This window comes from Ixodes scapularis, unplaced genomic scaffold (assembly GCF_016920785.2).
Source record: "Ixodes scapularis isolate PalLabHiFi unplaced genomic scaffold, ASM1692078v2 PGA_scaffold6__148_contigs__length_123643588, whole genome shotgun sequence".
Classification (NCBI taxonomy): domain Eukaryota; kingdom Metazoa; phylum Arthropoda; class Arachnida; order Ixodida; family Ixodidae; genus Ixodes; species Ixodes scapularis.
Window position 1 is genome coordinate 121,972,986 of NW_024609881.1, and position 15,005 is coordinate 121,987,990.

Below are 15,005 nucleotides of genomic sequence, written 5' to 3' on the forward strand. Positions count from 1 at the left end.
GAGGCAACACCCGCGGAGCTTGTTTCCGCCGGTGTTGCTTCTCCGCGGTGCACCGGTGCTCGGTGAGAAGCGCACTCAATGGGGCTCAAGCAAGGCACACATGAGCTATGAAAACGGGCAGCCTGCAGAAATTTCCATAGCAACTTGCGCGGACGCTGTGACGTGGCGGCATCAAATAAATCAACGTCGCAGCGTCTGTGCAAGTTGCTGTGGAAACTATCGTGCCGTGCCCCTTTTCATCGCTCGTGGGTCCCCCGCTTAATAGTTCACATTAGACAACTTCTTGGTCTTGTGAACAAATTTAATTTTGTTCCGAGTTGTCATGTGCTGTTGAAATGGTCCACGATAAACAACATTTTTGAGGGATAAATAAATTTATGTTATACACTTCACAAATGCTTCATGCGTGGCATACCTGCTTTATGATCAGTAGGCCTATATAGATGAAATCATCAAATATCTGCTTTGTATGTGTAGCCATTCATATGGTAAATCATAATTTTTTCTCGCATCAAATTTAGATGAATTTTAGATAATTCAAACAAGATTTCTGGCTTCCTGGAGTTTGAATTAACGAGAGTCTAGCGTACATGCGCGTCTCCCACATTGCCTTACCAGCGCAAGTTGCGGTTGGGGCTTCCTCCGTCCACAGCTGTGCTCTCACTCCGTCCGCTTCTTTTGGGACGCAGGGGCGGCCATGTTGTCGGTGTGCGAGGGGCTGTGTGCCCTGGGCAGCCGTCGGTGCGGGGTGCTGAGCCGCATCGAGCCCAGGATCAAGACCCTTCTCAGGTCGCAGGCCGGCGGGCAGCAGCCGGAACCCAAGGCCCTCGTGCGTCCCTTCCCGTTGTCAACGCGCAAACGTGCCGCACACGCTGCCCGCAAACGCTGCCCGCAAACGTAACGACTGCGTGTCTCCTTGTTTTGGTCTGGCCCCACTAGTCAAACAGACAACCAACGGGGCTTGCAGATGAGACAGTTTTTGCTATATATCCGTCTTATCGAGGCACTTAAGGAATTGTCCCTTTCCTTCCTTATTGTGACAAATGCAGAGGTAACGCAGAACCTGATGCAGCATCGAGCTAGATGTAATCGCGGCGCTGCTGTTTTTGGTGTGCGGCAACTCCGGCATCATAATCTCGAAATCAAGACATAATGGAATGGAGAAGATGAAAGACGTGCGCCACGCTGCGGCTCCCTGGTTTGTGGCCCCATCCAGGAAGTGTACCGAAGTAAAAAAAAAAAAAAGAAAAGAGTGTGCGCGCTCAGCGGAAATGTTAAAAGCCCGGAGAACTCGCTCGTTTAGTGCATCCTAGGAGTAGAGTGCGTCGATGGCGCCTGTTTAAACGCGTGATGTGACTTTTGGGAGTAATTTGCGCCTGCTGGAGCAAGACGCGTGGCTGCTACTCATGTTCAATCAGCATAGAGTTAGTATGATAATCTAGAGAGAAAAGTCCCATGTATTTCGGCTGCTTCGGAACGACGGGGCATAGACGCGTACATCGGTGGTCCCGATGGAGCTGTATTGCTCATACTGCTTCACTACTATACACAAATATGTAGCAGAGCAGCACTTGCAGTGTCTGTATTCCTAGTCGTTTTCTAGCTTTATTTTACACTGACTGTGCACATTGTACAAAAAGAAGTGAAGCTGACGAGCACTCAAACAACTCAACTCGTCGCGGCAAAATAAACATAGCTAATCTGTCGTCTGCTTTTTTTCCTCCGCTTTGTCGTTTTTTTTTTTTTTAATCCTTTCTCTCGGGACCATTGATGTGAACGCTTACAATGTGCCACCCTCTACTCCCGTATTGATCCCCCTGGCAATCGGTGAGAAGATGAGTGTCAGCGTTCTGCTGGCACTCGCGTTTCGTTACGGGAGTGAACGTCAGAAACTGTTAGCTGTCAACCTCATGTAACACATTTGTCAGTCTAGTGTCCCTTTAAATATGGCAATACACACGGGCAACGAGACTTTACGGTGGACTCGATCGTGTCTGAGGTTCGCACCCTTGGTGCAGGTGCTGCTCTGGACCCTTGCCCTGCAGGCCGGGGTGGACCGGGGTCCCCCCATGACCCCCAGCTGCCCCCTCGACCCATGGAGCGCGTACAGGGTGGCCAGGCAGGCCACCCGCTACGGACACTTCTCCACCGCAGCACCCCTCTTCGCCTCCCTGGCCAACAAGGTCGGTCTGGGGACGACAGGCCAGTTAGGAACTAAGGGAAAAATGGGGAAGAATCCCTTTTCCCAAAACTGCTGACTGACCGAGTTGGTAGTTCATGGCAGGGTTGGGCAGTATCGCGATACAAATGTATCGCGATAGTATTTTAGAAATACATTTCGTATTTGTATTTCTGTATCGCGATACATTTTTTTCACCAGTATCTGTATTCCTGTATCGAAATACATTTTGGAATGTTTCTTTGTATCGTGATACAATCAGGATGAAATGTATTTCGTTACATTTCTTGAGAAATACTCCTCCCCCCCCCCCCCCCCCCCCCCCAAAGCTGAAAAAAAAAAAAAAAAAAAAAACAAGTCTGAACGCATATTTTTTTTATTTGTTTTTACTTTTCCATGCGTCGGTCGCAGAGGGTCGGCAGGAAGGACCTTCACAACAGGGATGCCATAGTAACTTTTTTTCAACCGTAACAGAAGATGAGACACGTGTTCCAGGATGCTTCAGGTGGTCCACTAGTCTCGAAAATTCCAAATGACATTGCATGCACGATCTTCAACTAGGTAACCTACAACGAAAGTACCTATTGTACTTTCATACAGCAGCGTGGTGAAGTTTAATGTTCAAGGCCACACCTACAGATAAAGAATACCAGTTTATTCTACCCTGACGTCATGTCATCAATGTTGGCAGGGACGTCCTTATTGGATAGGGGCGTGGTGACATTTTGATGAGATTTAGGTTCACATAGAATTTATTTAGAGGTTGAAGTCTTTTCGTATCCCTCGTCAGACAGACAGGATGTCAGGAAAGGGACCGCGGTCAGTCCTTGATGGAACGTTTTTTTTTGAGCCCATTGAAGGCTCCTCGTCGTCCGAAATTACTATACCTTCAAGGCAAAGTGCCAAGCCTACGGGAAAGTAATTTTGGGATCAAAAACGTCCACTTTAAACTTCAAGCTTCATCTCATTTGGCGTCTCTAACAATTGTGAAAAATGTATTCCAGTATCAGTATTTCTGTATTTGTATTTCTGCCCTCCCTAGAATGTATTCCTGTATTTGTATTTCCAAATACTTTTTACCTCTATTTAAAATGTATTTCCGATGCGTATCCCGATACATTTTTACAGATGTATTTTAGTATCAGTATTTTGGCTACTATTTTAATGTATCCCAGTATTTGTATTTCCAAATACATTTTTGAGTATTTCTGCCCAACCCTGGTTCATGGTGAATAACGTAACAGCGCACAACAACTCTTGTTGTGCACTGTTACGTTATTCAACCCTTTTCCCAAGTTTTCGTTGTAGGGAATTTCTGGAGTGTCTTTAGTTGTCTCGTGAAGGTTGGAAAATTCTGGAGGTTTTTATTTGTGGAGAATTTTGGGGAATTTACAGAATGTTTGGAGCACTTTAGATCGTTGTAGGGAATTTATAGATAATTTTAGTTGTTGCATAGTAAATTTTGGGGAGTTTGGGAAATTTTTTGAAGATTTTGGGGTGACTAGGGAGAAAAGTTGTGGAATTTATAGGAAATTTTTTGACTGTGGCATCTAACTTTTGGGAATCTGGAGAGCTTTTGATGACTGCTCAAATCAAGAGTCGATAGATCACCAGGTCAATGTGCGGACAACCAGCATAGCATTATTTATGTTATCAGTGGTCTCTAACCTCTTAACAGGTATAGTGTTGGTGGCCGTTTGCTCGAAGGCAAAGTAAAATCCTTAGTTGGAAGAGAACTGCGAGACTTGTTTCAAGGAGAATGTTAACTTAACCAAAATTTCTCTGTATTGAAACTTCATTACGGTATAGGGCTTTGGTCAAGGGACTGTATAAATGCTCCTTGTCTCCTAATCTTCACCTAGCAAAGTTCATGCACTCAATCGGGCTTCTACCATAGCAAGACAAAACCCTCGGGAGGTCTGGAAATTTGCGAGCACTATTGCAGCGTGCAAGTGCTCCTGTACAGTCCCGTGGCGACATAATTGCTTGTCGGCGAGGGAAGCTTAAAAACTTTGCCACCCTTCAACTTACTCAGCAATTTTCTGTCATTTTAACTTTTTTCTGTATTTAGTTGGTTTGTGTGTTTATTGCATAGGGGGCAGATATTAAGTCATGGTGCCTGACAGTGCCTCTGCCCCCTAAAGTTCAGCAGCTCAAGTTGGTTACATAATAACAACACTTCTACAAGACACTCCTTGAGACTTCTACATAACAGATTGAAGCTAAAGGGGAAAGTAAACAGCAGCACATTCATTTGGTAAAAGGTACTATAAATGCACGTCAGTAAACGTCAACTGTATTACAACAAAAAAAAAATTAGAATAAAATTATATTATATATCTCTGGCATGTGAACAACAACAAAGAAAACATGATTGCGCTTTGAAGACAGGGACATAGGAAGAACAGACACCGCAGAGCGCCAACTTTCAACCGATTTAATTCAAGAGCCTCAGCGTCTGTCGTGTCACTGTCATGACTGCAGGTGCAAACCATTATTTGCTTCTTCTACTGTTCTCGCGAGGCACAAAGATAAGACAGAGAGATTATGGAGGCTGACGCTATAAATAGTTCCGGCACGTGTTGTGTCAGTGTGGCGTCAATTGACTTGGCAAATAAGGAGTTGGCATACTTGTTCGTCCGTGGCGGGGCCACGGATTGGTTGAGATGTGGTGCGGTGACGCAGTGTGTTTCTACGCTGAGGCTCTTGAATTAAATCAGTTGAAAGTTAGCGCTCTGTGGTGTCTGGTCTTCCTATGTCCCTGTCTTCAAAGCGCAATCATGTTTTCTAACGTACCATACCAACTTGCCCAACAATCAGCACTTGTCAGAAACAACAAATTCAAATGAGATTCCATTGGAAACATATTTCTTTGAAATTGGCCTTATATGGTGACCATGTTCTCGGTGCAATGCACCATTCACATGAAAATGCGATTTCAGTTGTAGCTTTCAGCTGGTGATGTCCGACAGGAGTTGACGTCTCCTCCCCGTGGTGACTGTGCCCAGGTGAGCTCGGAACACCTGCACTTCTGGCTGGTGAGTCTGGGCGAGCTGTCCAAGGCCGAGGAGAGCCTGACGAGCAGACGGACGGGTGCAGACGCCAGCCAGGGACTGACGGCCGCCCTCACCCACTACGTGCGGGGCGTCTCCGCTCTCAAGGTGGGGGGCTGAGATGTCACCAAAGAGACTGCGGGACGGTTTCGTGCGTCGTGACAGTTGCTTCGTGCCGGTTCATGATCGGCTCGGTGCGATTGTCTCGGAGCGATTGACTCGGAGTGATCCGATCTGAGTGATTGACTCGGGGTGATCAGGCCTGGGCTATCGGCTTGAAAGCGTTCGGTTTTGAATGATAGGCTTTGGTCGCTTATCTTGGACTGATTGACTCGCAAAGTAATGAGCTCCGAGTGATATGCTTTGAGCAATCGTTTCGGAGTGATCAGAAATGTGATTGCATGTGCTCGCTCGAGGTTTCTTTTTTTTTTTTTTATATATATTGATTTGAAGAAAGTAACACCTTTATTATTATTATATTTTTTTTTACTTTGACTGATCTGTTTAGAATTGCCGAGTCATCTCCCCTTGCTTTGGAGCTAAATAGTAATCTCGATTTGCATTTCTTCCGCTGGAGTTTGCGTGCTGCCTCGACTACCTCGACACTAATTGCGAGAATCTTCTAGATGTGTCGCGACTTTCTGGTTTTACTGTTTCATCTTCTGTAATGTTTCAAAGTTCTTGACCGTACCAACAGTGTCTAATAACTCCTTGGCAGTCACTGCAGCACAGTATTCTGATGCAGTAAGGGTTATCCACGATGGAGCACTGCACAAGGTAAAATGCACCATCGAAAGGCGCACGCGATAAAAGTGTGAACTTTCTATGCCACTTTTTCCCGACTTGCTTTGCAGCGTTAGAATCCATTGTGGACACCTTCAGTAGTTGGGGCTGATATGTGTGCGATGGCTATGTCTTTGTTTCAGGCACTTTCCAATGGCCAAAGAAAGCGAGTGGAGTTTTCTGCCCATTAGAATGGTTACCCAGAATTAGTTCACAGTCACTGACCGTTGACCTCAGTTAAAAAAGTCTGCCGTGTTTTTGACTCCAGCAAAATGGACGGCATCTGGGGGAAAAACCCTGAACTGGTCGAAACGGGTCCTTTCGCCCTAAAACAAACAAGCAAAAATCTGCTCATCTCACGCAACTTTGTGTCGTTGGTGCGACGGCCACCGAAGTAAAGTGAGTGTAGCAATAAAAGCACCAGCAACGACAGTGCCTCGGAGAAGCCGTTATTTAAAATGGCCTAACACATGAGGTACGCCTTGCATCGCTTCTCATATGTAGGGCTAACAGTTGTCCCGGCAAGTGCCATTACCGTCGTGTCAGAGCAATTCCTAAGTTGCTCCGAACGCAACCGCGTAAACCAGACATTTTGGGCTTACCGACGTTCACCAGCTTGGTAGAAGGACAATAGGTTGTTATTCTATGGCTTCCCCAAAGATGGTTAAGCCTCTGTAAGCTGGCTTACGCCAACAGATTGCCGCAGGTTTTGGAAAATTGGAGCAAACCGTTTCGAAGCGAATGCTCACCTGTTTACACCCGAGCATCGTGCGTTGAGCTGGCACATGGCACGGCAAGTCCAGCTTTCGGCCGCCATATTTGTCGAGTAGCGGCCCTTTAGCCGCGAATGGCCATTCTCCACTCGTGTGCTGATACGAGTATCGTTTTTTCTTATCTCTTCCTGAAGGCGGCCACAACCCCCGGCCACTCGCTGCAGTTCCAGGCGGAGTATGTGCGCCTGCGCTGCGAGACGGTGCGTGCGCACGGGCAGCTGGTCCAGGCGTGCGCCTGCCTGCGCACTGCACCACCCCCAGCCATCGCTGGCTCCGTCGCCACCGCCACCCGCGACGAGCTCCAGAAGTGCGGACGTGTCGTAGCGCAGGTGGGGCGAAGTCCACTGCACGGCGCCGTTAGCACAAATGGAAATTGGCACTTTTTGCAATCATTAACGGGCATCAAAGTTTACAACTTAGGTTAGCATCCGAACAAGCACTTTCCACTACCGTAACAAGTCTGATGATGGACCATTAATACTGAGATAAACACAAAGAAACGGCGACTGCTCGTTTGCGCTAACAGTGTGGCACAGTGTTCAAGAAGTGTGGCAGAGCCGTGCGTCTGTCTGCGTTGTGTTGCCAAGAGTTGCGTTTGCTGTTCCTTTGAAATTCTCAGCCCTGGAGGTATTAAAGAAAAGGGGTCAGGTTCTTTGCAGAAGGGTGTTTGTTAGGGACGACAGGGTGGAAAGACTATCTCTGTATGTTCTGCATTTATTTTGTGTCCACTCGGTAAAAGGGAATTAGTGTGGCAGCCGTGTGACTGAAAACACAGTAATACAAAAGAACTAACGCGAGGTTGTCGGAGTGGGCTGTGCTGTGTTCTCCTAAGCTCGCTGAAAAGTAGTGTTGAGCCAGAGTTTACTATTAAGCAAATGAGTGAGCAAAGTCACACCAAAAAAAGAGTGAGCGTGTTGATTTATCGATAATTCAAATCTATAATGGTTGCTGAAGGACCCCATTTGTGCCTAGTGTACATTGCCAGTAGGCTCTTGTGAGAGTCTTATGCAACTTGGGTGATTTTTGAACAACTTGGGTTAGTCTTGTGTAACTGATGGGTGGCTCTTGGAGAACTGGGTGATGTTTGAGATTCTCCTAAGCGACTGTTGTGAGACTTTTGGGCAACCCTTGAATGACACTTTGGTGACTCTTGGGTAGCTTTTGGGTGACTTCTGTGCCACTTGTTCCTGCACAGCTGCGGAAGTGCTCGCGCGACTTCCGAGCATTGGCTGACCAGTACGGAGTTCTCTACCAGACCCTGTTTGATGCCGACCAGGGAACTCTTCGCAACGTTCAGCTGTATCCTTTCCCATTGAGACATTTTACTTTCTTATCTACATGCTGCGACACATTGGCGATTAAAAGATGTCTAATAGATCTAAGCGTGGTAGTGAGCAGTTGCTGATGTTATCCTCTCTTCCACACTTAAATCCAGATGTTAAAATATAGTATCTGTGCAACGGTAAAGGTTCTTTTTTTAGTTTAGATACCTCTCGCATTTGTCTAATTTTTCTGCCAGTAACGAGATAGCCATTTTATTAAGGCGAAAACCTTATCTGTCCCGTTATGCGAAAAGGCATTGGCGTTGTCCCCGAAAGATGGCCATAAAAATATGTCAACAAGCACGTGCCGCTCAGAAATTAAACACAGAGAAGAGCTCAGCAACGCAGATGCTTCGTCACGGAAGCCGTGATGCTGGCGGTGGTGCCGCGCCTGCGCAGTGGCGGAGCGTGATGTCACCGCTGCCTCTGGCGCGTCAGTTGCGCTTCGGACGTCATCTGTGCTCATTGTGTGCTTCGTACGATGGACTGCGAGGCGACCGCGTTTACATCTACGGCCTCGACATCAGCGGCAGCGTCTACATTGACGGTGGCACACCAAATACAATACCAGCAGAAACAACTTAAATATGTGTAGAAGCATTACTCAAAGACATTTCGCCCATGGGACTACTGTTGAGTCCGGTTATAACGAAGTCAACGGGAATCGGAAATCTCGTCGTTATATCCGTTATTTCGTTATAACCGACTTCGGTTATAACCAAGTGCAGAAGGGAATGGGAAATCGTGATCGCTTCGCTGTAGCCGCTATTTCGTTATAACCGACTTCGTTATAACCGGTCTCGACAGTATAATGCTTTCGCATTCCTACACGTAAGCAGTCTTGAGTGTCTTTGGCATGTTTTTTTAAGACTTATTCAGCTTAAGAATTCACACAGTTTCAGTACCTTCTTGAGCTTGTCCACATATACGTTTTGTGCTTTGTCCAGATAGTTGTAATTTGTTTGTAGGCAAACCCCCAGCAGCTAATGAAAGAGATTAGAAAAGATGATAAACTATACTTGTTTTCACCTCAAGAACCATGGTCAAAAAAGTCTGGCTCTTTGTGGAGCCAGAATTTTTTACTAGATTCCTAATTACTAATTGGCATTACTAATTTTCCCTTTTATGTAGAAAATTGAAATGTATGAAGCTGCATTTTAGATTAGACATATATTAAGACATACACGTTTTAAATGCCAAAAGCATCGCTTCTTCCTCCAACAACCAAATCTTGTGAGAACTACTTTGCGCGGCATATGAACAATGTGCAAAACGTCGTTTTTCCTTGGAGGTGAAAACAAGTATAGTAAGGTATATTTTGTAAGGAAAGTAAAAAGCATTACCATTACACGATGTGGGTGCTAAAAACTTCCTCCTTGACCAATGTATGCACTTCAGGCTGCAGCAAAATTCCCTGCTAATCATGCAAGCCATCGACCGCATCTCGCAGTACAACCAAGGCATCAGGTAGGACTGTTTCTCTCCAGCGCTGCTGCCTTACTACTGCCATTGGGGCTGCAGAGGAGCTGTCTCACGCCTCTCTTTTCAGCTTCATATTTAGGCTGTGAGACTCAAGCATGAAACTGTGAACAGTTCAGTAATAAACAGCTCTGCTACCTGCTTCGCTCCAGAAGGCTAAATCACGAAGCTGTGCCGACTTTACTTGTTTTGTGTACAATAGTTCCAGATGGCCGAAGGACAGGCCCATTATGGCGCTACGCTGGAAATCTCGAAGGTGTGACAGTCGATGAGGGTGGAAAGTTGGGCAAGTTGGTGATTCATAATGATTAAAAAGCGCAACAAGACGACGGACAAACAAGGAGGAGACACAGACACAGTTGTCGGTTATCAGTGTGACAGTTGTCGGGGTATGCAGGTGGGGCCACACCAGCACGTTTAGTCATTGTCTTGGTCACAGGGAGCTCTGAAATGGGTTTGGAAACAGTTGCTGTTGCTAACACTGCAGCCCTCTTTTCCGTTGCGTGATGTCTATTACATGGCGTCACTTGGAGGCTAGCTCTACCAAAGTACCACCAGAAGCTAAGGCGTGGAAAGCTTTCTTTGCTTCGTTCATGTCCCATGTGTTTGATGCATGGGGTTTATCGTCTGTCTCTACTTTTGGGCCAGCCTGAGCGACGAAGGGGTGGTGTGGCTGGAGCAGCAGAATGGGACGCTGTCGCTGAGCGAGCACCGCCTCCTCGAGGCTGCACACCGGGCCCTGGTCTGGTTCAGGGACCTGCGCCAGGACAACAACCTCACCCCTCAGGTACCGTGCGGTACCTGTGACTATGAAACAATACGGTGGGACTATGAAACAATACGGAAGGTGTGCTCCTTCTCAGTGGGGAACAATATCAAGGGCATGCTCTTATTTGATGGGATTATGAAGAGATGTCAAAGGTAGGTTTTTCCCCAATAGGACCACGAAATAATATCGATGGAACCTGGAATGTCAATGGGGCAATGAGACACGTCCAAAGACGCGCTCCTTTTTGAAGGGACCATGTGTGTGCTCAGTGGGACCATGAAACAACCCTAGGGATGTGCTCGTCAATGGGACTATGGGACAATGTCAAGAGCTTACCGATTTTCAGTGGAACTATGTTACAATATTAAAGGTATGTTCCTCCAGTGGGACCACGAAACAATCTTCACACCTTTGTCCAGCGATGCTCGACACAAACCCATCGAGAGTACCGAACTTTGCGGGTTGCACACTTTACAACGAATGTGGGACACACTGCAGCCTCTTTTTCTGCTTGCTCGAACTTCAGCTTTTAAAAGCGTTTCTTTAACTGATGCCTTTATGTGGCTAAATAATGCTCCAAAATATGAAATAAAAATATTTCTACAAACTTTCTTTATAAGCTCGAGCGCAGCAACGAAAACAATGCTTGAACAGAATGTCCAAAATGTGCGTCATGTCTTGTGAATTTTCAGCCTTAAAGGGGCACTGAGGTGCTTTTTGAGATCCTCACTTTATGGCCATAACTCAATCTACAAGCTATAAACATACTAAAACAAAAACAAAAAATTACATTTATGCGCGAACAATTTGCATATTAAAAAAGTGATAAAAAATTGCGACACCTGTCATTGTCGCAGGACGACAGATGGCACTACCGAACCTTGCTGAATATGGTTGAAGGATTCCTGTGTGGACGAGCGGCCGACCAGTCCCGCTCGTCCACGTTAGCCTGACAAGCGCAGTCCTTAGTTCAACCATATTCAGCAAGGTTCGGCAGCGCCATCTGTCGTTTTGCGACAATCGTAAGGGTCGCAATCTTTGATCACTTTTTTAATATGCAAATTGACCACACATGAATGTAATTTTGGGCATTTTAGGATGCTTAGAGGTTGTAGATTGAGTTACGACAATAAGAGGAGGATCTCAAAAAGCTCTTCAGTGCGGGACAGGTGAATATTCTCGGGCACTTCTGAATTTAATTAACATGTCCAGTCGGTCACTTTTCAATTATTTTTGCTTTCACTTAAAGGGGAACTTTGGTCTTGCAGCTTTTCCTTTTATTTTGTAACCCAACCCAATAAAGCTGCACAAACTTGTTCAGTTTCGAGAGCTGATTCTAAATATCTGGGCATTTTCTCAGTCAGTAGATTAGTCCTGAAGATAATGAAAACTCACCTGTCTTTGTTTGGAGGAACAAGAGGAAAAAAAACTTTCAGCCTTTCCACTCTGGTGAAGAAAGAAGTCAGCGGAGCTGTACAAGGGAAAGCAATGGCCGGCCGTAAGTCTGCAAGCCAGAGTGGAAAGGCTGCCGCCATCTATGAGCGACGATGGCAACCAGCTACGTGGCTTGCTGCAGTCGCTCATAGATGGCGGTAGGTGTCCAGAGTTCGGTGTCGTAATTTCTTTGCGGGGGACACGATCCTGGACAAACTAGCCTTTAACAGCTCCGCTGTAAAAACTGCTCAACAAAATATTCTGCTTAATCTGTGGCTAAATACTACAAAGTGTAAAGAATACAATGTAGGGAGTAATTTTAAGATTAAACCATTATTAGTGATTTTACCGCACATTTAAGTTCAGTGTGTTTGATTACCAAGGAATGAGTACAAAAGAAATCACCTTAAAAATTTCCTAGACCTATATTGAAAACTCTGCTTGGAACATTGTATGCTTTACACATTTAGCCACATGTTCCAAAAGAAGTTATATTTCTACCTGCCCTAGATGCTTAGATATCTTTCTGAAAATTTGGTATGAATAAAAAAAAATTTTGTTTTTGGAAAGTGATGTTTTTGGAGTCATCTTCATTGCACATTCAGCCCACAGAGATGATATAAATTGATTTATAGCTCAAATATTTATCCACAAACTGAGAAACCTGGTAGATTCGAAGGAGCAATAGCTGTAGGTTTCAAAATTGCCCTTTCTGAAAGATTGACGTTTTGAGGATTTTTCGGCACCGAGGACCAATGTATCCCCCCTTAGAGACAACAAGTCACTACTGGGAATGGCAAAGGCTACCATGTTTTCCGGACTATCAGTTGCACATCCGTATATTGAGCTGTTTTCGAAGAAAAGTTGGTATATAAGTTGCACCTTTATATAAGGCGCTCATCTTTGCATGGTTCACTTGATTCATTCTTTTTTTACGTGCATCGGTATCGCGAAATCAGAGTTTCGAACAATCTGCTAGTTCACATGTACCATTTTACGCGCAACAACTTTGACGTTTCGACTTGCGAGAAATGCCCATAGCACGGCTTTCTCTGGCAGGGGAAATCCAGTGTTTCGGAGCAAAAGGACATAAAACGTGCAAAATGAGAAGGTTGTCTGCTTATTTGAGTGTACACTTGCCGAGCAAACAAAATTTTAACGTGCCAGACACTCGTGAACCAAGCTTTGGACCGCTAGGCGTAGCCTAGGCCAGGTCGTGGTGATGACAAAAGCATCAACGCACAGGCAGTTAGGTAAATCCTGGCACACTTCTTTCGGCACCGCTAAAAGATCGGCTAGTCGCAGTCCTTCCTTTTACATCTAGCAACACGGCTGGAGCATGGCAGACCAAAAGTGCTCATCAAACAGAAACTAAGAAACGAGAAAATTTCCTGCACCTTTCAGTGGTACTGGACTGAAGCAAAGGAATACGAAACCGTGGCTGAATTAGGCAATGTCGATCACACGCTGTAGAAGCTTTATTTTCATCGCCTTGCCTATCCACAATGAACCGCTTTGGGGAAATCGTCAAATTCCTCGCTTTCTGAGTCAGTTATGAAAAGTGTAGAAGGGTGCGCCGACAGCAGTGCCTCCAGGTGGGGGCAACACCACCTATGGCTACATAGTTATGGTGCTCACCGAAAGGTGGCATGCAGCATATGAAACAATGCGTCGCACCGTAAAATGTTTTTGAAAAAACCCGCACATATGTTGCATTGTTGTATAAAACGCACCAGTAAAAATGCTTGGAAAAAAAAAAAAAAAAAACTTTCAGCCTTCCCATTTTGGTGAAGAAGGAAGACCAGCGAAGCTGTATGGTGGGAATGAAGTAATGGCCGGCCGCAAGTTGGCAAGCCAGAGTGGAAAGGCTGGAGAGGTTACTGCCATCTATGAGCGACGGCTGTCTGGTTGCCGCCGTCGCTCATAGATGGCGGTAGCTGTCCAGAGTTTCGTGTCATCATTTGTTTGCTGACGGACACGACACTGAAGAAACTAGCCCTTAACAGCTCCGCTGTAAGAAACGAGACTTGTACACCGGAAAATACAAACTGTAGCTTTAGGACTTTTAGCCTTAGGTCTTAGGGTTTTTCCATGTGCACTCCACAGCAAGTCCAGGTGGTGGAGCGGATCAGCCAGGAACTGGTGCTGGTGCCCCTGTGCTTGCCCCGATACTTCTTCCAGTCACTCCAGTCCACCAGCATCAAGGTGCGGGGCCACCCTTTTGCATGCATATCACTCTCAACGCAAGTTGGCAGAGTTGGAGCAGGCACAAAGGCTGATGTGACCCTGCTGCGAGCCATTTCACTACAATAGAACCTCTCTCTCGAAGATATGTAATATCATTGCGAAGCAGAGTTGAACTACGCTTGTAAGATACTAGCACAGGCCCTTAAGGTTCTGGTACAGTGAAGATACTGACTTCGGTATAGAGAGGTTTTATACGGCGGTACTTGGAGGGTAAAGTAAATCTTTGGCTCTTGGTTTTATGGCCAAACCAAGTCAAAGCCTGTCTTATTTTATCTCTGGTGCTGTTACAAGTGAAATGAACATGGAAGGGAGGCTACATCAGGTTGTACTTGACCCTTGCATTTCGTTGGGGATTTTAGGCTTGGTCCAAATGGGACTCCAGCTCTCCAAATGGGGCAGGAGCTAAACCGAAAAATGTCAGAGTCCCCCATGTTGCCCGAAGCACCTCGATACAAATCACGCTTTGCGTATCGCACAACAATCAAAATTATTGTTGCACAGATGCACGAGACATGTATGGGAGACAAATTCTGGAAAAGCCAGTTTGACTCGACTTACTGTATTACGAGTGAGGTATTGCACATAGAGTAGATTGGACGAGAAGGGCTTCTCCTCCAGAGCTGTATAGAGAGAGTTTGGTCAACGGGAGGGGCTGGTGGAAGCTGGGGTGGAGCAGCGAAAGCGGCACCGCCTCCAGCGCCACATATTCCCCCAGTGATGACATTGCGAATTAAAAATATCCGACATGACCTTGAAGCAGGCTCGTACTGCGGCGCAGGTATTTTTTGTTTCTGGATGTGCATGAAGTACATGAATGGATAGTTGTAAGAGGTTGATTGAAATAGGAAGTTTCAAGGTGCTGAACGTGTTTACTGAGCCAGAAAAGGTGACAATAATGAGAAAAGTTTCCTGAAACATGAGGCGAACGTGGGGTGTGCATTCAAGGTTAGGGTCACAGCTCCCATG

General features: G+C 45.8%; 1 protein-coding gene across 1 annotated transcript in view; it reads left to right on the forward strand.

Annotated features, from left to right (window-relative positions):
• LOC8023136 (integrator complex subunit 7) overlaps positions 1-15,005 on the forward strand; it is a 30,379-nt gene that overhangs the window by 11,450 nt on the left and 3,924 nt on the right. The window contains exons 11-18 of the mRNA XM_029988547.3: positions 690-829; positions 2,019-2,183; positions 5,188-5,340; positions 6,923-7,117; positions 7,984-8,087; positions 9,509-9,577; positions 10,238-10,376; positions 13,899-13,997. Coding sequence (XP_029844407.2) covers positions 690-829; positions 2,019-2,183; positions 5,188-5,340; positions 6,923-7,117; positions 7,984-8,087; positions 9,509-9,577; positions 10,238-10,376; positions 13,899-13,997 — 1,064 coding nt within the window. The remainder of the gene's footprint in view (positions 1-689; positions 830-2,018; positions 2,184-5,187; positions 5,341-6,922; positions 7,118-7,983; positions 8,088-9,508; positions 9,578-10,237; positions 10,377-13,898; positions 13,998-15,005) is intronic.